The sequence below is a fragment of the Ambystoma mexicanum genome, chromosome 10 (genome assembly GCF_040938575.1).
Source record: "Ambystoma mexicanum isolate Mex_15411 chromosome 10, UKY_AmexF1_1, whole genome shotgun sequence".
NCBI lineage: Eukaryota > Metazoa > Chordata > Amphibia > Caudata > Ambystomatidae > Ambystoma > Ambystoma mexicanum.
In genome coordinates, this window is record NC_090932.1 from 1,482,569,210 (window position 1) to 1,482,592,904 (window position 23,695).

The 23,695-nt window shown below is 44.8% G+C and overlaps 1 protein-coding gene across 1 annotated transcript in view; it reads right to left on the reverse strand.

Annotated features, from left to right (window-relative positions):
• Positions 1 to 23,695, reverse strand: part of HPD (4-hydroxyphenylpyruvate dioxygenase) — a 164,452-nt gene that overhangs the window by 63,784 nt on the left and 76,973 nt on the right. The window contains exons 6-9 of the mRNA XM_069619590.1: positions 21,710 to 21,792; positions 14,156 to 14,245; positions 7,333 to 7,436; positions 5,934 to 6,011 (exon numbers count right to left, since the gene is read on the reverse strand). Coding sequence (XP_069475691.1) covers positions 5,934 to 6,011; positions 7,333 to 7,436; positions 14,156 to 14,245; positions 21,710 to 21,792 — 355 coding nt within the window. The remainder of the gene's footprint in view (positions 1 to 5,933; positions 6,012 to 7,332; positions 7,437 to 14,155; positions 14,246 to 21,709; positions 21,793 to 23,695) is intronic.

The window sequence follows — 23,695 nt, forward strand, 5'->3', positions numbered from 1 at the left end:
ATGTTTTTGGAAGTAAACCAGTGATGTAATCGCCTGAGGCTAAGAAGATTGGATATCTTAGCAATAGCAAACAAGTATGAAGAACAAACAAGGCAAGACAATTGTGACACATCATATGACTCCCTACTAAAGATCTACGAAACAAAAAGAACTGGATTGAAAGTGCCACTATGAGAGCCAAAACACCAATACAGTGAGATAGTGGTTGCTAAGAGGAAACAACTAAAACAAGAAATAAAATAAATGAAGAGAACAACCAGCGATGATGAACAACTACGCCACATCAAAACAAAGAAACAATATTATAAGAATTGGCTGATTGGGTTAAGGCAATATCGAGACCAGGAACAAGGGGAAAGGAGTTTCGAGCAATGGCTCAGGCGAGACATGTGGGCAATAATTAACAACCAAATCTTAAATCAACAGAGTCGTTTGACAAGCGGAGTCTCAGGGACAGACTGGATAAATCATCACTCCAGAGTGTTTGGATGCACAGACACCACTTTAAATGACTCACAGGCAAATAAGAATCACTGTTGGAGATTAGAGATGGAGGAAGAATAAATTGAGCGGATGATAAAAAGCTGAAAGATTCATCAGCGGTGGGCACAGACGGGCTAACAAACATAGACCTCAAAGATCCAACAAAGTGGGCTGTATTGATCAACAGGATATTTAAGAACATCGTGAAATAAAAACGAATACCAAAATCCTGGACAACAAGTATAACGGTCCCAATTTTCAAGAAAGGGAAACGAGATGAGCAAATAAACTACAGGCCAATAGCACTACTTGATATAATTGGGAAGTTGTTCACCTCAGACCTGCTGAGAAGTTTAACTGAATGGGCGGTTAACAATCAGATCATAGACCCCCATCAGACAGGCTTTACGAAGGGCACTGGAACAGAACTAAACCTTTCATCCTCTCACTATTGAAATGGAAAGCTGTCAGAGCTAAAGAGAAATTACATCTAGCCTTTATAGATCTAAGGCAAGATTTTGACGAGTGAACAGGCACAAACTATAGATGACACTACAGAACTGGAATTGTCCTGAGGAGACACTACAGCCCATCAAAGCCCTTCATGAGAGTACATCTACGCAAATAAGGATCAACAATGAAGTAAACTTATCGGCGGACATAGCAACTAAAAGAGGAGTCAAACAGGGTTCCCCACTTGCGGCCACCCTCTTTAAGCTATATATCGCCAATTTACCAGAGGCTCTGAGAGATACAAGGCACTTTTCCCGAAAATGAATAACTGTGAGATCTCGATGCTATGCTATGCAGACACCATAGTTCGCATAAATCAGACCCAAATCGGCTTGCAACATCTGTTAAATAAACTGCAAAATTACATGGTGACGAATAACCTTGAAATAAACATCAACACATCTAAAATTCAAACAATAGGAGGAACAAATAAGATCAGTGAGAAGAAATTTAAATGGAAAATTGGAGAGGAAAGACTGGAAAAAGTGAAAGAGATATCATACTTGGGAATAACATTCAACCAGTCGGTGGCCGAAAAAACTGGGAGCACAAACTTTCCTTAAAAGCAAGACAGCTATGCTCACAAGGGCAAATATTGAACGGCAGATTTGGAAATTTCTCTTTAGCTCTGGTGCGATCCTTCTACTTGCAGAAGGTGATGCCTATCCTGGCATACGGTGGGGAAGCATGCCTGAACCTATCATGGAAAACATGGGCAAAGATCAATAGCAAATTAAATCTTCCCAGGTGCACCCCAATTGCTGCCATAAGAGCTGAGTTAGGTCTTCAATCCCTCTACTGCGTAGTGAGATGTAACTCCATAGCCCTTTTGACAAAATCCTATCAACGCACGAGCATGGAAAGAGTGCAGTCTTGTTCAATAGTTGGAAGGACAAATGGACTCAACAACTACATGAATTAGACTCATCAGACTCATCACTGGAAGAACTGACTACAAACCCAGAAAGAGTAAAAGAAAAATTAAAAAGACAGGATTGGATAAGAACAAGAGAATCAAAGCTTTCCTACAAATCACAAAAAAAATGCAGCACATGAACATCGGAAAAGAGACACAATGCCGCAATATTTGATGAAATTTCCCACCAAACATCATCGGGAGAGGATGATGCAAATAAGATCAGATATCTACCCCACGAATGAGTTTAAGCACAACAGGGGTAAACGAGAGACGAACGAGGGAAAGTGTAGATTCTGTCAAAAACAAGGCTCCTTGGAATCTACGAGACATCTACTACTGGAGTATGTAGCAGTAGCGGATTAAAAGGCATGGGGGGTCATTCCGAGGTTGGAGGTAAGGGATTACCGGCGCCAGTAAGGGCACCGATGGCGGTAATCCCTTACCTCCGTATTCCGAGTTCCCTTTGTGGGTCCCTCTTTACCTCCTGCTTTTAGCAGGAGTAAATTACGGGACCCGCAAAGTGACCTTGGAGTAAATTACAGCACCGTAATTTACGGTGCCGTAATTACCTCCTTCCCCATTCCCATTGAGCCCTATGGGGGCAGAAATGGGGATGGGGAAGGGCTATGGTGAATGGGGAATTACCGGTCCATCCAACCTTGGAATGGACCGGTAATTACTCCATTCACCATGCCTGTATTCCATGGAGTAAATAGCTCCATGGTTACCAACCATGGAGCTATTTACTCCATGGTGTAGTCCTAACTCGGAATCAGGGCCATGGTGGCTAAACAGCTACATGGTGCCCTTCAAAACTAAAACAGATGAAGAATGGTGGAGTGACTTTGTGCAAGGAAGGAAACCACGATCTACATGTGCTGGAATAAACCTTCTAGATAAATTAATGAAAGAGCAAGATCCAGTGTAGGAAAAGGACAAGAAATAAGAAGCTCTAGATATCCATTGAAAAGAACATAGACGACACTTGCAGACTGGACGGACTCAAAGAATAGGAGTGAGACTTTTGTTAGATTTAAAAAAGGAATAACATGCATTTACCCTGTTATTAATAACTTCATAAACATCTTTATTTCATTATTAGTGGCTGTCTCCTAAAATTGACAAGCATATCAAAATGTACGAAATCAATCGAGACATTCAGTGTGAAGACTTGACACTGCATGCTGCATGAGATAGGGAGACCACCCACTGTGTGATGTCCACTCTGAAGGTGGTACATGACTCCTTCTCCATATGCAAGGATATGCAGGCCAGTGTCTCTTGGGCAAAATGATGCTCAGTCTGCAACAGTAGGCCACAGTGGCTTGCGAAATCAAAGCTCCATTGCAGCTGCTGGTCTGGAAGAGAAACTGAGACGAATTGCCTACGTGTGCTTTCAGCTCACAAAGCTGCTCAGCGGCTATCTATGAAGGCAGCGGAGGCAGTGAAGACCGCGATTATCAGACACAGTGCGGGAAACAGACAAGCACCTGGGATGGAAAGAGCCATGGCAGAATCAGGCAGCTGCTATGACAGTGCCGTCTAATTCCAAGATGGCGACCTTATGCTTTATTTCCTGGACCCACTGAGGCGCAGGCCATGTACCATCAATAAAAACTTTGGTAGCCTCACTGTGGCTGGAGGCAGGGCTGAACTCAGTGGACCTATCTGCCAACACAACTATCAGTCCTCACAGAGACCCGCAATTACCCTTAATGCCACGTGTTAGCCCAGAGCCAGGCTTGAGTTAGAGGGGAGAACTTGAAGAAGAAAGGTGCGAGTGAAGCAGGGTACAGGCAAGCATGAGAGGAGAGAGCAGGACATGTAAGGCACATTAGACAGACAAGATCAGGAGAAAGGAAGAACAGTAAAGGGGAGACGGAGGAAGTAAGGAGTGAAGAAGAGAGCAGGGAGAGGAAGAAAGCCTGTGAAAGATCAGGATGAAGGAGAGAAGAAGGCAGACGTGAAGAGAGAAGTAAGAGCTGAAGGGAAGTGAAAAGAGGTGGTGAGAAACAGGTTCCTAAAAGGCACACAACAATGGATAAGCCAACCGAGCAAACAGGTAAAAGAGCAGAGAGCGGGGCCTAGAAAGATAAGTGAGCCAGGTACCAGGAACCAGGATCAAGATGGGTTAGAGTTGGGTGATGGAATGGCTGGCGCCTGGCAGGGCACAAGCCTACAGTGTGCCAAGAATCAGGGCGCAGGAGATTGCAGAGAAGCTAGCTCAGAGCCATAATCTGGAGCTGCTGGGATTGCCAAGGCAATCAATGAGGCAAAGGAATGCTCGCCTAACAGTCTAGTGTCAGCCTCTAGCACATGGGCTCTCCAGTTAATCCCAGTTTAGAGGTTGAGCCCGGATGGGAGTGTAATGTAATTAAAAGCTCAGATAACACCAAAGGATTGTTGAGAGCAACCTATGAGCGATCCTAGTGATCCTCTGTAGAGGGAGGTATGGGGCAAAAATGATGGTGGCCTGCAAATGGGCTCACCGCAGAAAGCAAGAAATAGCCTGTCATTGGCAATCAGCTGGCCACAACCCATTGCCATTGCCCAAAGACTATGAGAATAATGATGTGTCTCAGGAACCAGGGCCAAAAGATGAAGAGACCGATCCATCAATGGGACCTTTGGAATCAATGTTCCCCACACATCAAGAGTTGGCACCAAAGACCCTTGTCTCTGAGAACCAGACCGCTGGACTTTGGAGGGCTTCCTTCTGAGCTCAAACAAACCCAACCATCCTGACTATGAATGGTTTGAACTTTTACCTTTTTCCCCAGGGAGCCAACTCTCACAGAGACTGGGGTTCAACTCTACAAACCCTTCCTGCACTTACTCTATTTTCCTCATCCGCACCTGGGTTTACCTTCTCACAACCCGAATTACGTTCGTTTAAGAATAAGGCTCCATTTTGTGCCAAACACTATTTTGGTCACCGGGTCTCTCTTGATCCCTAATCACTGTGGGACAGAGAGTAAATGCAGTTATTTCCACTGATGCTAAATAATGCCTACACAAGTGGCAATTTCCGCTGCAAATAAGATTACTGCTGAGCTGATCTCAACGAGGGTAAAAAGCAAAGCCCGCTCCCACTACCTGAAGTGTAGGTCAGGTGGAGTCCTTAATCAAGAGATGAATAAGGGGTGACGAGTGCTTAAGGTGCCCTCTCTCTGAAATGTATATATTATGGCTATGACTCTGTTGTTGACCATTACCAGACATTTATTTTACCCTAGAGTTGTTTCTTTGACTTGAAAACAGGGTAATATAGGCCTGATAACAAGTTTGGCAGTGTTTTCTTGGAATTCCCACCAATTACCATTATCGCATAGAATGAGCATGGAGAGATTCTGAATCAAGCTGACTTTTCTGTTATTCCCCATTCTGTAGTTCCATAGGACTCCATGGCGAAATGACATATTAATGCATTCAGTATTTCTACATGTAATAACATAGCATCAGTGAATGCTTTTGTGCAGGGGTATTTACGTGGACACAACAGCAAGTGGCATTGAAGAGTTTCAGGTTTGAAACTTGAAATTCAGTGATGCATTAAAGAATGCTGTCTTTTCAGATGCTACATATTTCACTATTACCAACAAACTTGTAATCAGGTCCTGTTTGTTCTCCTGCGGTGATAATTACCAGCAATGGTATTTACCAAGTGCAATAATGCAATACCACCGGGGTGTTGTGTAATTGCAATATGGAAAGAATTACCTACTGGCGGAGAAGGGATCTCAGTTTACCAATGGCAGTAATTGTTAAATGTGTCGATTGATTTAGACTGAAATTTTATTAAAGTAGCTGCTTTGCCTTGAAGAGTCAATTGAAGCCTTCCTAAATTTGGTGATGACAATACTCCACATGCTGTGGAACAATTAACAAGCAGCAAGCCATGAGGGCAGTTACACTAAGATCAGTTACATCACATAACCCAAGCTAGCGGCAAGGCTTGGCGACTGTATGGGAAAATGATGCTTGAATTCGATGATCTTGCTTGTATCACAGGACTTACCATTCAACTACCGGAACCATTTCATTATCAGGCTGATTTCCCACCACATGATCAAGAAAATTGAGCTTCCCACTTGGGCTGAAAAGTAAACATAGACACATGTCATTCGATGCTCAAAGGTGTTCAGATGCAGATGACAGCCTCGTCTAGTGGCCATCGCTGGAAGTTCACCCACTCAGAGCTACAGAGCAAAGCACTATGGGCATTCAGCCATTAAAAGAAATGCTTGTATGTGTGCTCCATGTGAGATTGATGCCATTGCCTTATAGGGCAGCGCTATTTTATGCATAGCTTTAAACACCCACGAATGATGCGCTCAAGGATGCAACAACCACATACGGGGTTCGCCCTCATTGGGAAGCGTCAATGCAATTGGAGAGTTGGGGCACATTCGCCAAGCAGAGTGAGAAGTGCAGGCCATTGTGGGATACTGGCAAACTGACCTACCATTTCCACCACCTGATATCCTGGTCTTACTGGGATATAACAAGCAGCGGAAAGGGCGGTAAACCCCCATTCCATATAGGACTCCATGGAGGGGATTGCCAGAATTACCGGCAAACTTGTATTTTGGCGTGGCAGGAAAAATGCTGGTAACGGAATTACCAGCACTTTTAGCTGCATTTGTCCACACTGCCAAACCTGAATGACACAAGGGGGGTCATTACGACCCTGGCGTTAAGGGTTTAACGGCGCCGTAAAAGGTGTCGGCGCCGTTAAACCCTTAACGCCTGATTACGAGGTCCCTTTGCGGGACCCGACCTTAACGGCTGGTTTTACCAGCCGTTAAAGTAGGGTGCCGCAAAGGGACCTCGGTGCAATTTGCGGTACCGTACTTAGCGCCTTCCCCAGTCCCATTGAGCCCTATGGGGCGAAAATGGGAATGGGGAAGGGCCATGGTGGAATGGGGAAATACTGCCCCGTCAACCTTGGAATGGGGCGGTATTTCCCCATTCCACCATGGCAGACTCGTTACAACACCGGCACCAAGCATGGTGCTAATAGCGCCATGGTTTAGAGCCGGGGTTGTAATGAGGGCCAAGGCCTAGTAAGATCGTTATTTTGTCCTCCCTTGTTTCCCCTCCTTGTCTTGTCGCGCCTAGAAACACTTGTGTATAGGCGCGTTATAAATGCCACGGCATATCATATGTTTTGCTGCCAAGTAAGTAACCAAATATACCTTGACCCCCTACTGAAGCGTGCTGTTCTGCCACAGTGATCGTCATGTAGCCGGGTTGTACAGTTTTACATACAGGTTACAAATAAAGAACCACTTACAAAATCAATTACACAAGTGGAGGAAGTCAAAGTCAAAAGAGGACTTTTAAAGGTTCTACTCTGCCTTTGGGCTTTGCTTTCTGCATCAACTAAAATGGGCGCATTGAAAAGCGTTACTTACAGGTTTTGCAACAGCGGGTCCACGAAGAGGGGAGGCTTGAAGCCAGGTAGGAAGAGTCCTTTATAATCTAGGTTTTCCACCAGTGTATGTGTCGTGTCCCCATACTGAAAAAGGGAAAACAACACGCTGATTACCTTCTCTTTAATTAGGTTATATTAACATTTCTTATAAAGCCCACTACACCTGAATTGTCTCTTTTCGCTTGGGAATTACCAATGACCTGCAGCATTATCTGAAAGCGCGGAGTGGTTAGTGCATCCAATGGATTAAGCTCTTTCGCTCGATGCTGAGGCGTCTCCAGCCATTGTGGATATGTACCACATGGCTGCAGTTAAAGGTGTGGGAACCCCACAACCACCCCACGTTCCCGTACCTTTCATGCATGCAGTGAATTTGGGGTGCGTGTATGGGAGAGACCAGAGGTGTTGCTAGGAGGGGGTTGAGGGAGCTATAGCCCCGGGTCTTTTGGTTGAAGCCCCAGATAGAAGCTCAGGGCTACAACCAGGTCCCGACAGTCTGGACATTAGCGTAGCCCCGGATCCTTTCCAGACCTAGCAACACCCCTGGCAGAGACCTAAAACGGCATCCACTATAGCAAACATGGCAGCCCTCATTGGCATCCACTATAGCAAACATGGCAGCCCTCATTGGCATCCACTATAGCAAACATGGCAGCCCTCATTGGCATCCGCCATAGCAGACATGGCAGCCCTCATTGGCATCCACTATAGCAGACATGGCAGCCCTCATTGCCTCATTCATTTCTAGGCAGAGACCTAAAATGGCATCCACTATAGCAAACATGGCAGCCCTCATTGGCAACCACTATAGCAAACATGGCAGCCCTCATTGCCTCATTCATTTCTAGTCAGAGACCTAAAACGGCACCCACCATAGCAGGGGAGTTGCTAGGTCTGGAAAAGACCCGGGGCTAAGCTGATGTAGGAACTGTTGGGACTGGGGGCTAGCTAGTCTTTTGGCTGTAGCTCCTGAGATTCTATCAGGGGCTACAACAAAAAGATCAGGGGCTATAGCCCTCTCAGTCCCCCCCCTAGCAACGCCCCTGCACCATAGCAAACATGGCAGCCCTCATTGCCTCATTCATTTCTAGGCAGAGACCTAAAACGGCATCCACCATAGCAAACATGGCAGCCCTCATTGGCAACCACCATAGCAGACATGGCAGCCCTCATTGGCATCCACCATAGCAGACATGGCAGCCCTCATTGGCATCCACCATAGCAAACATGGCAGCCCTCATTGGCATCCACTATAGCAGACATGGCAGCCCTCATTGGCATCCACCATAGCAGACATGGCAGCCCCCATTGGCATCCACTATAGCAGACATGGCAGCCCTCATTGGCATCCACCATAGCAGACATGGCAGCCCTCATTGACATCCACCATAGCAAACATGGCAGCCCTCATTGGCATCCACTATAGCAGACATGGCAGCCCTCATTGGCATCCACCATAGCAGACATGGCAGCCCCCATTGGCATCCACTATAGCAGACATGGCAGCCCTCATTGGCATCCACTATAGCAGACATGGCAGCCCTCATGGGCATCCACTATAGCAGACATGGCAGCCCTCATTGGCATCCACCATAGCAGACATGGCAGCCCCCATTGGCATCCACTATAGCAGACATGGCAGCCCTCATTGGCATCCACTATAGCAGACATGGCAGCCCTCATTGGCATCCACCATAGCAAACATGGCAGCCCTCATTGGCATCCACTATAGCAGACATGGCAGCCCTCATTGCCTCATTCATTTCTAAGGATTGTGCCAGGTTACTGCTGCTGCAGAAAATCCTGGCATAATCGGTAGATATTGTTGCATTTCGCTGGGATCAGAATAATCCAATCACTGGAGCATTGACACTCCACGAGACAGGCACTACACGAGATTCCGGCGCGGAGTTCTCATGCCACTCTGGACTGGAAAGTGCAAAAGGTTTGGATGCAGGGAAAGGCATGGAAGTCAAACCTCTGCATCTTTTCCCTCCCATCTCTACCCAGCAGAATGAGGCTGTAAATGGCACAGGGAGAGAGGCTAGCTCAGGGGCAACGTGCTTGCCTTGGAAGCAAGATGACACGGAGCACCACAGGTTCGATCTCCGGGTCTGCGCTTAGAACCCTCTGGGTATTAAGCACGTTTTGAACCACAGGTTCGATCCCCGGGTCCACGCATAAACACCTTTGGGTTTTAAGCGCGTTATAAATAACCTATCATATCAATGGTAAACATTTTATGACTTTAGAAGTAGAACAGGTTTGGTTGAGCATCAGGGTTCTAACTTGTGACTGCTGATTGCGCACCGTTTATATCATTTCATTAGTCTTTTCGCAGCATGATCACTTTAAATGATAATTGATTATTATCTTTAACGTACTGCTACTTTTTTAATAACAATAACATTCTTGAAGAAAGCAAATGTCAAAATGTCTTTGCATCTAGTTGGCACTGTGAAATCAATTCCTCCCTCCACCCCTATACATCATCAATGCTTGTCTGGTCCAAGACATCTTCTGAACCTCACTGAAAGACAGCCAAATCACCCCACCCGTAAGAAAGAAAAGCCAAAATCAGAGATTGCCGCCCTAGCCCATGCCTTGTGAAATCACAGAAAGAGCATTCACTCTCTTGCTCCAAGCTAGACCAACACAATCTCCTTCTGGACTGTCATTCTGGCTGCAAGGCCCGCTGCGGCACTGCAACTGGCGCAATCCACGTAGTGGCTGATAATCTCCTAAAACCTGCAACCGCACCCAACGCTCAACTGCACTCAAAATGGCGGACTGCAAAACATTACTGGCGTCCCTCGCAGCTCATGTGTGTATTGAGGGCAAAATGCTCTACTGGTTCACCAGTTTCCCCTCAATCATCAATGTATACAAATCGATACCGACAGACCCCCAACCCTACCACCATCCCGCTCCCCTGCCGGCCCCAGCTTATTTTATTTGCCTACCAAGGATGGTTAACATTTACATGAAGACAATAGGTGCCGTGCTCCAAAGCCAAAATGCACGCATGCATCATACATGAATATCCCACAGTCCTATCTAAGCGTGTTAGCCCATAGGGATGCCATGAGGCTGAATTCAAGCCTTGCACTTATCAAGCGAGGATCACTGAGATTTACATTAAACTGAACCCAACAAAGATGGAATGTATCAATCTCTTAGATGGAACTCCTAGCCCAACACTGTGCACCTTACAGGCTTCTGTCCCACATTCACCCCAGGCACTATATCCCTTGAATTCTGCATTGACTCCCCACTATCTTCAAAACGCACAACTCAAAAAACTATGCAGGATAAAACCGTACAACCCCCTCCGCCCCTCTCGGAATCGACAGTGCAAGTCCTTGCACCAGCTCATATTGATGGTGGCATTTCCATATTACCTCCTCTTACCGGTTCCTCCTGACCTCTCACCCCATTGACAATTGTCCTCCGGGAAGGTGCACAACGTATAAATGGATATGGCAAATTGGAAATAATAACATCAACTCTGATCGCCCCAGCTCCTTCTGCATGCATGCATAATTAATGAATTTTAATTTGGTTTTTTATAACGTGCTTAATACCAAAGAGGTTTCTAGGTACTGACCCAGGAGTCGAACCAGTGTTGCTCTGCGTCGTCCTGTTTCCAAGACAAGCGCGTTGCCACCGAGCTGTACTGCCCATTCATTTAGTGTAACTTTTGAGGTTATGCAAACTCAAAACTCAGGCTGCCCGGATGATAAGCTCTTCCACTTTGGTGTATCCTGCCCATCCAGGAGGAAGGCACCAGCTTCACTTTAACGTCCCCCATTGTCATAGAAACGACAATCGCCAGTAGGTCTTGTCTTGCCACACATCCTGCACGCTCTTGGACACCAATGCACTCAGAACCGCCCACCAAACCTGTTCTCAGGCAGGTGCTCTCTCTACCGAACTTTAGGAAAGTAAGAACAAAACAATCCTCTTCCTGTGGCACTTGCCTGGAACACGAGCCCCACCCGCACGCTTCGCCCTCAAACACCCTGATGCTCTTGACAGGCGATCAAAGTTGACATTACACGCTGTTTTCCCAGAAATACCCCACCCACAGCTTCTGTCTTTGCCATGTAACCGTTTGTCTGATCGGACCGCAATCCCATTCTATTTGAGGCATCTCCTTGCCTATCTATAGTGCTCCAGTGCACCTTGGATCATGGATTGTTCTGCACAAATACCCAAATAAAATATATAATGAATACCTGGGAACACTTTCAGCCATACCTGACTGAGGGTAAAAATTAAGAAGAAAATATGTTATACCTTTTTCCCATACCCATGAATTCTCCAGGGAGCATCAGGTCCACATGCTATGCGCCTACAGCATGACAGACGCGTAGGAACACTGCATGTGCAGCTGCACACCGCAAATACCTTGACATTCTGCTTGGAGCAGAATAACCAGTTATTGAGTATGAATGGCCATGTTGTGTCCCATCTCATACCTGGTGCAATCCATAGGAAGGACCACTAGGGAGGCCATGTTAAGCCTGATGAACGGCCATTTCAGGGGGACTGGTGTGTGGTGTGGAGCACACTGTAATGAAAATTGGCGCATTAGCCATTATCTCTCCCAACCCTATGTGTTCACTAGACACCATGCACAACAGGGAGAAAATGGGGTCCCTATGGCAAGCATGCTGTGCCCTTCAGGAGTCAGCCCTTTTCAGGGCTCTATTGCACGGATCTCCATGCCCTAGGTAACACAGGGTAATTCTGACACGGACCCCTTGCTCACTGTGCCTTAGAGAAGCTCAGCTTCACCTCACTGAGGAGGCCCAACAAGGCTAAAACACGTGCCTGGGTTGCTGTTGGTACCCTTGTTCAGAGGATAATTGCCAAGCATGTTGGTGTTGGACTACCCTTATGGGTGGGACCAGACTGATATGCAAAAGAACATGTGTGCTCTGTGAAGGGTGCAGTGAGCTAAAACTTGGTTTTAGACCCTCCTGAGCGGGAGAAATTCCATAGAAGAGGGTATTTGGCCCATGCTCGTTCTCAGTAGAGGGGCTCCCACACCCTTGTTTATTTTGTAAAACTTGAGCTTTCACCCTAAGTAGCCATGGGTAATCCAGATGTGTACCCCTTGCTCACTGTGTCTGAGAGGCTCAGCTTCACCTCCCTGAGGAGTCCCGACAAGGCTGAAACACGTGCCTGGGCTTGCTGATGTTTCTCTTGTTCAGAGGAGACTTGCCAAGCATTTCAGTGCTGGGCTGCCCTTGTGGGTGGGAACAGACTGATATGCAAATGGTTATGTATGCTCTGAAAAGGGAGCAGCGAGCTAAAACGTGGTTATAGACACCCCTGAGTGGGAGAAATTCCATAGAACAGGGTATTTGACCCATGCTCGTTCTCAGTAGAGGGGCTGCCACACCCTTGTTTACTCTGAAAACCTGAATGTGTTTTACTGTTTGTTGGGTTGTCTGTCAAGCCCTACTTCTCCCCTAGTATACATCATTATCGAAAAGGGGTGAAGCCCTTTCTATAAAAGGGATCAATTAAAAAATGCATCATCCATGATCAATTTTATAAGACTTCATATTTGGTGGATACCTTGTGAAGTAACAGTGACCATTGCTTTCTAATTAAACACTGTATTATCCACACAATTAAAATATGAGTAATATTTGATAACGAAAATTATTGGGGTGCTTATACCAAGGCATAACAGTTTTCTTATACTTCGATTTAGGATGGTGCGCTATGTCCTTTATTTTATAGAAGCATTAAAGCAATATACACATCTTCTATATCTTCTATATTTATGAAAGTGAAAAGATGTGGGTGACTGGGTCTGGGGCAAAGGGTTGTTCCTTATACAATTCCACACCGTTTCAACAATCTGCACCACATTTTGCATAGTTACCTATTAGGACCCTGCGGACAATACTAGCTACATGACATCTAGACACCCCACCCCTTTCCCTGGATTGCAGCACAAGTCAAAATGTGTGGGTTTGTGGCTTGGCGAAGCATTGTTCCTTATACAATTCCACACCATTTCACCAATAGGCACCACATTTTGCATAGTTATCTGTTAGAACCCTCCGGACATTACTAGCTACATGACATTTGGACACCCCACCCTTTTCCCCAGATGTCAGCACCATCACACACGAGATGGTTGTCTGAAATCGGCGAAACATCAATGTGATCGTAGAAGGACTGGTCCTGACACAAAGAACAAAACTCGAGGCCCCAAAGGGACTGCGAAAACCATGTTTCAAGGCCCTAGGAAGCACAGTTTCTGAGATATTTGCACGGCAATGCACCGCAACAAACTACACCACGCCAGGGTGAGGCGACAGGTGGTGGGAGAGAACAGAAGGTCCCAGTATGCAGCATCAGACCAACTCTCACGGCCCCCCCAACATCTGCTGCGGGGTATGCCAGCCAGCCACACCTGCCCATTCTCAGTGCAGTTTACTTCAGGGTGCAAGCGAATCCGAACAGCGACCTAAAGGATCATGGATTTTCAACAATTGATGAGAATATTATCATGTCTGTCTACAGAACCGGTTTGGGGAATGGGTACTTTTGCTAGTATATTATAAACTTAACGTACATACGAGAGGTGTATTAATACATAACTGAAAGCCCAATGAACTTATTATTCACCTTTTTGTAAAATATCCTTTACTTTTCCATCAGATAAGCACCCTACAACCACTCGATTTGCCTTCCACCATATTGTGAAAACTGCCCTTGCTTTGTATCCATTTACAGCTAGAGATAAGTAATCATGTGTAAAACAGGGGCAAACTTACCGTTTGCAGGACTGCAAATTTGACTTTTCCGTACTTGTCCTCCTCAATCCATGGCTCTTTCACTACTGTTGCGCCACTCTCGCGAGCTTTCTGTGTGGTAAAAAAAATCCAAAGTCTTAAAAGCAAGTACAGATTTGGTCTTGTCTAATAATACACTTTCGGCCATGAGCCTGCACCATAAGTCCATTACATCCATCAGGTCTGCGGGCAGCATACACTGGTGCTTTAACTGGGCAGGGGCTGGAAGGCTCTGAGTACCTGCAGTTCTCTTATTTGGGTACAGGTACTTATAAACACGGTTTCAACACTTTCAATTGGAGAATACAATTAGTTCACAGCAGGTGGGGGGCTTCTTTAATGGCACAGAGTATCAACCATTCTCAGTTAGAGAGCAATGTATACAACATGAGAGTACTGTCAGGTCTCAGCAGGGTGAGGCACTTTCAATGGAAGTGTATTGGCACTTCTTAACGGGGGAATATTTTTTTGTATTTTTTTTTATTTGTTTTGGCTATACAGTAACCTTTACAAAAATAGAAATCTTAGATAAAATTACATATTTTCAATTAGGAACTACCAGATGTTGACAGAAGTTGGTGAGATACTTTAATGGTGCAGGGAGCTTCCTCAGAAAGAGAGCAATTATTGTATTGCGGCACAGTACTCACAGTACTCACATGTGCCAGCAGTGCTTTCGATTGGAGAGTATCGCCATTTCTTATCAGGGGTGCAATGCTTTCAATGGGAGAATGCTAGCACTTTACATTAGGGTTGCAATAATGTAACGATACAAAGGGTACTAACAATTCTCAGGAGAAATGGCATACTTTCCTTCACAGACTGTGGCTGCTTCTCAGTAGGGGTGCAATGCCTTGAATAAGAGCAGAGATGTACATCTCTTTTCCTTGGAGAGTCCTGCACCTCTCAATAGGGGTGCAGTACTTTTAATGGGAAAGCGTCAGCCATGCTCATTAGGATGGCACTGCTTTAGGACAGTGAGCACCAGCACTTGTATTCTTCCTTTTAAACTTATTTCTGAAAGCGATCCATACATTTGTAAACATCAAGTTAAGAAACAATACATTTGCTGATAGTTCACCATACCTTGGTAGTCAATGCCACAGCAGAGTGAGTTGCGGTATGCAAGAAGGTAAGTGAGAAGGTCAGTACATGGGACTAAAGTGCACCCCCCTTTGCAATCCTCAACCAGTGAGGATGGAGCTAGGAATTATTACTGCACCCAATCCCACCTACCTTCCCCAGGACTGTGTTGCTATCCAAGTTTCGGGTCTGGAGTGCATCACTGCTTTACTCCGTGGTAAGGTGTGGCAAGTGCCGGCCGGGACTTCCCTTTCCATGCCATGAGTCCTGGTGTGTGGCGTGCCTCATGGCGTGGTCCTCTCACCATGACTTTTTAACGCTTACGTCAAGCCGTTAACAGACCTCGAGGTTTTACTCTGCGTGTTCCTGATGTGTGCGGATGGTACACAGATTGCCTCCATTTGGGGCAATCCTTCCTGAAATGCAGCATCTATACATTGAATTGCTTGCCCAGCATAAAATGACTTGGTGATTGATAACTGTCTATGCCTAAACAGGTCCCAAACCACGAGTTTTCATCTCAGCTCGCCTGTATGATATGATATGATATGATATGATATGGCATTTACAACGCGCCTATACACAAGTGTTTCAAGGCGCGATGAGGCAAAGGGGGGGAAACAGAGGGAAGACATAGATAGCGATCCTACTAGGCCAGGTGACATTGAGACCGCGCAAGTGCAGGGGAGGAGAGAAGTGGAAAAGTGCAGGGGAAAGGGGGCAGTGCAGTACATAGGATAACAGTAAAATAAATAAAGATAATACATAATAAATAATAAATAAAAGTGCAGACATGAGAAGTCAAGTGCTAGTAGGGGCTGTGGGGATCAGTCTTTTTATATCATTGAGTCTACCATTATCAGCACCTGCCTACCTTATGCCAACATCAAAATAGTTGGGCATTACCTCTGACGGCTCACTTTCCTTTGCTCCTCAATTTAAGGGCATCACTAGGAAATCGAACTATAAAAGAAAGTTTGAGGGCACGCTCCTGAACATAACTGGAGCCTCCTTATGAAGCAATCGTCCCTTCACCCTGGGATGCTTTGTTCAGGAAGAGGCTGAAGACACTTGTATTCAAACTCTGTTCTGTCCCTTGACGATTGTGCTGACCCTTGATCTTGCTGACTAGGTGTAGACTCTTGGGGACCACCCCTCGCCTGGCTCATGCTTCAAGCGGTTCATTGCATCACTTGCACTTACTGATATGGTATGTGATTAAATTGGTTGGATTGGGTCCCCCACCACCTAGCACTTAAATGTTCTGCAATATTACCCCTCCTTTCCGTCTCATTTCCCCCACCTTTCACCCGTCTTTCCTCTTTGGGCACTACGAAGTGACTGGGTTCTCAGCTGGCACCTTATAAAACCATTTAAAACAATACATAAAGGCATCAAATAAATAAGCGCTCAAACTGGCGGAAACTGGAGACATTTGCATATAGACCATTCTGTGATAGTGAGTACTTGGCCAAAGAGCAAACTGGAAAAAGCAAAAGTCAGGGGTGATGGAAGTATAACAATTGAGGATAAGAAAAAAAACAATCTTCTCATACAATACCAAAAGTTGCCAGGAATGTAACAAAAACTCTTCGCAACAAACGAGTGGAAGATACAAGTGGAGTTGCTTCTATTGTGATCCTTTTGGAGTACAGCTCATATAGCAAACACACATGACTCTACTGAACCTTGGAGCCAGCAGCCATTGGGGCTGACTCACACATGTAATGTGTAATCAACGCGCAGGCGCAGATTATGATATGATATGATATGATGTGGCATTTGTAACGCGCCAATACACAGGTGTTTCAAGGCGCGACGAGGCAAGGGAGGGGGAACAGGGGGAAGACAGACAACGATCCTACTAGGCCAGGTGTCATTCAGATCGCGCAAGTGCATGGGAAGGGGAAGTTGGAAAGTGTGGGGAGGGGGACAGTGCAGTACATGGGATAAATAAATAACAATAAGTAAAAGTTCGGCCAGCAGGTGGCAAGTGCAGACATCAGGTGTCAAGTGCTGGTGGTGGGACTTGTAGGGATACAGAAACAGTCCCCAAGTGCAGGGGTTGCCAGGAAGGCAGTGCAGGTGTGCAACTTGCAGAGGAGGGGACCTAGGCCAGAGATCAGAAGGTGGCCAGGTAACCAGTGCAGTGTCAGCTTCAGCCAGGAAGTCAGCAGGGGAGAGGAGGAGAAAAAGCAGAAACAAAGAGAAAGGTTTTGAGGTTATGACTGTTTATTTATTTATTTAATTATGTGAAAACAGTTTAAATATAAACTTTACACATTTATGAATAGAAATAAAAATAAAACCAGGCAAAAAAAAAAAACAGGTAAAAATGGGAAGACTAAAACCTCACTTAGAATTAAAATTATTAAAGAAAAAGAAATGTAAAGAATAGTTGTTCTAATCAAGAGATTTCCATGGGTAAAGAAGGATAGAAATCATTCTACATAACAATGACGAAAACAATGAGATGCTACTGATGACTGTTTAGGTACTCACAATCAGGCAAGCGTAAAGTGCATATGACAAATGATGGCCATACCCAAATCACCCACGCGCACTCATACACCAAACACCACATAACGTCTTCCAACTAAAATTAAACCAACACACAGTGACCGGCTTTTCCGAATTGAAGCTGCCAACAGCGCATCAAAGCTTTCTTGTGATTTTTCCCACTCAATTCCACTAAGCCCTCCCAGGCCTCCTTCCTGTTGAGATCCGCCAGAGCGCCTGGAGACCATGAAAATGGCTGCGGTGCGCTGTATAAATAAAAAACACAACATATTATGGGGTTCATAGCTTCATAGTGTGGCCAATGCATATGGTTGCGCATACGCAAAGATAGAATGTGAATTGCACTTCGCTTCTTTTCTTCCTGTGTTAGGAATGGTGTTCCCCAATTGTCACACCTTTCACCCCTTCCAGCACACATCCAATAAAAATGGAAAGATTGACACATTGTATAAAACGTTATGAGCTACTTACACATGATCAATACACAGTGTGGGTGGGGTGCACAGGTAATCAGTGCCAGTCTATGGCTAGATGTTTGCAAATACCCACCCGTACCATTAATTTACGATGGATTTCCCTCACCCCATACCTGACAATAATCCTGGGATTTCCCACTTATGCAGAACACGGGTGCACTGGCTTCCTTTTTGCCTCACTTTGCACATATTCACGTGAATTACTCATCAATGTACGTTTGTGAATTATGTGTAATTCATACCTCTTTTTTCCAGCTATAAGTCTCTCGCAACTGGGAAAAGCTGTGTAAGTCACCTGCATGGTATTTAGCCCATTTTATAAGTGACACCAAAGCTTGAGCATATATTTAACATGAGGGTGTTCCATACTGTCAGGACATAGGGCAGGAAAATACTGTTATGACCAAAGGTGTCCTGCTTATTAGTCTCTGGGACTATTCAGGTTCTCAATCATTTCATCACCCACATGTGGTGTTCACAATTTGTATCCCTTCAAATGTATTTGCAAAGACTGTTCATTACACATTCGTCAGTGGGGCGTGTCCCTTTGCCCCTAGCTTGAGCATGGCATTACCCATAGGTTACAGGTGACACCACTAACAATAAATTAGCTATTACACTAGGACATGTGTGGCATGCGCCCAATGTGAAGGGAGGCCACATTCTCACAGTGGACACAGACATTCCCAAACAGCATGGGGTATGTTTCATTCCAAGATAATATGTTCACCAGCTATTCTAAATATGGCAAATGCTGATGGAAGGTCCAGCTGAACAGCTGAAAATGGCTTCTACTGGATCCAGTTGGGGAACCTTTTAGACAGCTGCTGGTCAACACTTGTGACAATTCCCGCTCATTCAATTTCCCATTTGGAACTGTTTTCTAATGTCCTCGGTTGCATTTATTGGGTTCTTATAATGCCTGTTGCTTTCACTTCATATTTGTATTCAAGCAGAAGATGGTATTTTTTTCACTAGACATATAAGTGATGATTTTAAAAGATTTGGAAACATTCCCTCCTCCCATTCGGATGAGAACTGGATATGATTTTAGAACCAACTACATGATGATTTGTTTTTATCAAGATGCATTAAATACTCGGGAGAACGTGTTTGTTTTAGAAATGTTATTGCATGATGAACTGAAGGGTGCGTATAGAATCTACTGTATTCTATTTGTATATCTCTCCTTCCTGTTTCCTTTTTCTCTTTTCTCTTTTTTTTTGTTATATATATTTGATGATTATAATGCTTCCCCATTAATCTATTTCGCAATGTAATAAGTAAGTAAGGCGTTTTATTAACCATAAACACAAATAAAAAAATGCAAAAATGTTTTTAAAAGATTTGCATGGAACCAACTCAGGTCCGTCTGAGCATCTCTGATCTGCGCCTGCTGCCTTGTACCTAATTCACAACATCCCAAACTGGAGCTACTCTGCAGATGCCGGGAGCATCTCTGAGATATTCTTAAGCAAGTCTTTGTCAATCGCCTTTGCACATGAGAATCTCAAAGGTGCCCTCCATTCCCTCACGTGGATGCTGGGAACTTTGGATGGCGTAGTGTGGGGCAGCGACTGGGCAATGCATCTTCTGTGTTGGTGCGCCCCCTAGAAATTCGTTGGTCGCCCTGGTGAATAGGGTAACCTGCGCATTCCACAGAATCCCGGTCAGATGAAGCCTGTCCCCTGTACTGTCTGCACTTGAGTGACACTTCGTGAATCTGGCCTTACCCCCAAAATGATGCAGCCCCTGCTTAAGAAGGGGGTACCGATTACCTGCCCTTATGTAAAAAAGAGGGCGCAAACCATGGCCGCACTGGATGCAAAGTGCACCGTCTAAGACTTAGAAGCAGGACTCAAAGCGCTGCCTAGTTTCTGAACTTTACTGTACAGTTCTCTGTCCGGTCACGCAGAAGACAAAAGACTCGCTATCACATAGTTCTGATGAAGATCACGCAGAAGACAAAGGACTCGCTATCTCGCTATCACATAGTTCAGATGAAGATCACGCAGAAGACAAAGGACTCGCTACCACATAGTTCAGATGAAGATCACGCAGAAGACAAAGGACTCGCTATCACGTAGTTCAGATGAAGATCACGCAGAAGACAAAGGACTCGCTATCACGTAGTTCAGATGAAGATCACGCAGAAGACAAAGGACTCGCTATCACGTAGTTCAGATGAAGATCACGCAGAAGACAAAGGACTCGCTACCACATAGTTCTGATGAAGATCACGCAGAAGACAAAGGACTCGCTATCTCGCTATCACATAGTTCAGATGAAGATCACGCAGAAGACAAAGGACTCGCTATCACACAGTTCAGATGAAGATCACGCAGAAGACAAAGGACTCGCTATCACGTAGTTCAGATGAAGATCACGCAGAAGACAAAGGACTCGCTACCACATAGTTCTGATGAAGATCACGCAGAAGACAAAGGACTCACTATCACATAGTTCAGATGAAGATCACGCAGAAGACAAAGGACTCGCTATCACATAGTTCAGATGAAGATCACGCAGAAGACAAAGGACTCGCTATCACATAGTTCAGATGAAGATCACGCAGAAGACAAAGGACTCGCTATCACATAGTTCAGATGAAGATCACGCAGATGACAAAGGACTCGCTATCACATAGTTCTGATGAAGATCACGCAGAAGACAAAGGACTCACTATCACATAGTTCAGATGAAGATCACGCAGAGGACAAAGGACTCGCTATCACATAGTTCAGATGAAGATCACGCAGAAGACAAAGGACTCGCTATCACATAGTTCAGATGAAGATCACGCAGAAGACAAAGGACTCGCTATCCCGTAGTTCAGATGAAGATCACGCAGAAGACAAAGGACTCGCTACCACATAGTTCTGATGAAGATCACGCAGAAGACAAAGGACTCGCTATCTCGCTATCACATAGTTCAGATGAAGATCACGCAGAAGACAAAGGACTCGCTATCACATAGTTCAGATGAAGATCACGCAGAAGACAAAGGACTCGCTACCACATAGTTCAGATGAAGATCACGCAGAAGACAAAAGACTCGCTATCACATAGTTCAGATGAAGATCACGCAGAAGACAAAGGACTCTCTATCACATAGTTCTGATGAAGAACACACAGAAGACAAAGGACTCGCTATCACATAGTTCAGATGAAGATCACGCAGAAGACAAAGGACTCGCTATCACATAGTTCAGATGAAGATCACGCAGAAGACAAAGGACTCGCTATCACATAGTTCTGATGAAGATCACACAGAAGACAAAAGACTCGCTATCACATAGTTCAGATGAAGATCACACAGAAGACAAAAGACTCGCTATCACATAGTTCAGATGAAGATCACACAGGAGACAAAATACTTGCTATCACATAGTTCTGATGAAGATTCATGTGTTACAGTCAAAATGAAGATACATCCCAGCCGGCCACATTCCATTACCTGCACGAGGAAATCACAGTCCTCCACTGAGAAGGCAACGTCTTTCACGCCATCGCCGTGCTTCATCAGATGCTCGCCCATTTCTGCAAAGGGACAATGTGGTCCATGTCATATCTGTGTGCATTTCAGCTCCAGAGGAAGTCAAAGAGAACCCTTATTTCCCAATTTCGTATTTCCTTCCCTTATAATGATTGATAATGCATCTGCCCATGAGTTATTCCCATCCCTCTGTACCCTTACCCTCCTCCCCTCCCTACATTCACTTTGTTGGTTATTCTTCCCCTCCTCTTTTGCTCCCACTCAGCTGCGCCATCCCTCTGTTTCAAATATTGTTCTCCAGATGGATATTTGGCTGGATTATTGCGTTGTGTTGCTGCTCCTTGCTGGTAAAATAGCTCAGCGGATTGAGCACTTGCTGCTGTGGTCTATGCGTGATCTACAGGTTGCAGGTTTGAATCCTGGGAAGGCCAACTCAGCCTTTCGTCCGACCGAGGTCGATAAATGAGTACCCACTTCGGTTGGGATGACGATGATGTATGTAAATATGTTCTATGTACAGCGCCTAGGCGTAAGCGCTATATATAAATAACAGACCATTATCTTTAGGTGAGTAACATCTAGTGAGTTACGCTTTACCTGCACCTGGATGTTTAGAACCATGGTAGCAATTTTATTGTGTAACTCATGCTTTATTGAGCATCTGTGCCGATAGCGGGTATGCAGCGGAGTGCTAGTTCCTCCTCACAAATGCGGTACCCAGAAGCAAAAGGATGGCATCCCACGCACATGCCAGGCTTGAAAACTTTGAAAATGAAAACAGCTGCAGACTCAATCTTACAGTATATATCAAAGGGCGGTGGTCGTAGCACTATAGTTAAGGTGAAATCTTCGGTCCTTTGACTTTGCGAAAATTCTACTCTTAATAACAGTGATGTAATCGCTGGAAAAAAACATTGAGGGTGACTCGATATTTTCTTAAAGGCACTATCCAACACTTTCTCCAAATATTATAGGACTAGAGTTTATTTAAATAATTGCACCAGTCTTACAATATATTTGAATGGGTGTTCAGTGCTATTTCAAAAAATCATGTTACCCTCACCCTCAATGTTTTTCTATCGATTATAACACATATAACCCTTTGCCCTCGCGTGACGTATATGCATGAAATGCTCAAAACATGTTTTCTGGCTTGTCCAATGGTTTAGAAATTATATTGCATTAAAAAAGGGTTTGTTTTTCACCTTTGTACCAAATTTGAAAAACGGGCACAAAACAACGCAGAAGCGTCATTTGGTGGTTTAGTGAAAATCCGTCCAGTATCCGTCAGAGAATAATGTAAATATGACGACCAAAATCTGTAATGTATATCCCATGGTGCATTGCAACAAGAGTGACTTTTCAGAAATGAAAATCTGGCTTTATTTTGCCCGATGTCAGTCAAGACCCCCACAAGAACGGAAAAAGAAACATGGTCAAGATGATATTTGCATGGGGAAAATGGATGCTTGCCACCAGGGTGGGTGTGGGGGGGTGGAAAGGGCAGCATTTGGTGTGTTTGAGAGTAGGGGGTCGGCTAGAGAGGGTTATTTTATTCCAATCATTTTCGTCTTTTCACAAGAAAAGCCACATTCTCACAGGAGTTTTGCAAGATTATCGCGGGAATTGTAAATGTGTCACAGGATTAAATATTGATAAACGTTATTAGGAGAGTTACAGGAGAGCCCGAGAAGACCTTTAATTTTATGCTATTTAAAAATTTTTGTGAGAACCAAAACAGGTTGCGTTCCTGTGAGAATTATTCAGACAGTTATAGAATCTTTCTTGTGAAAATTTCTCCAGGGAAAATCTGGCGAGAATGAAAGAGGGAGAAACAATAAAAAGAATAATGACCATAGGCGAAGTCCAGGGCTAGTAGCCCATGGTCCATTACACACCTTGTTGCAAAGTGTCCACAGGCTATATCTGCAACTCTCTCTTACTAAA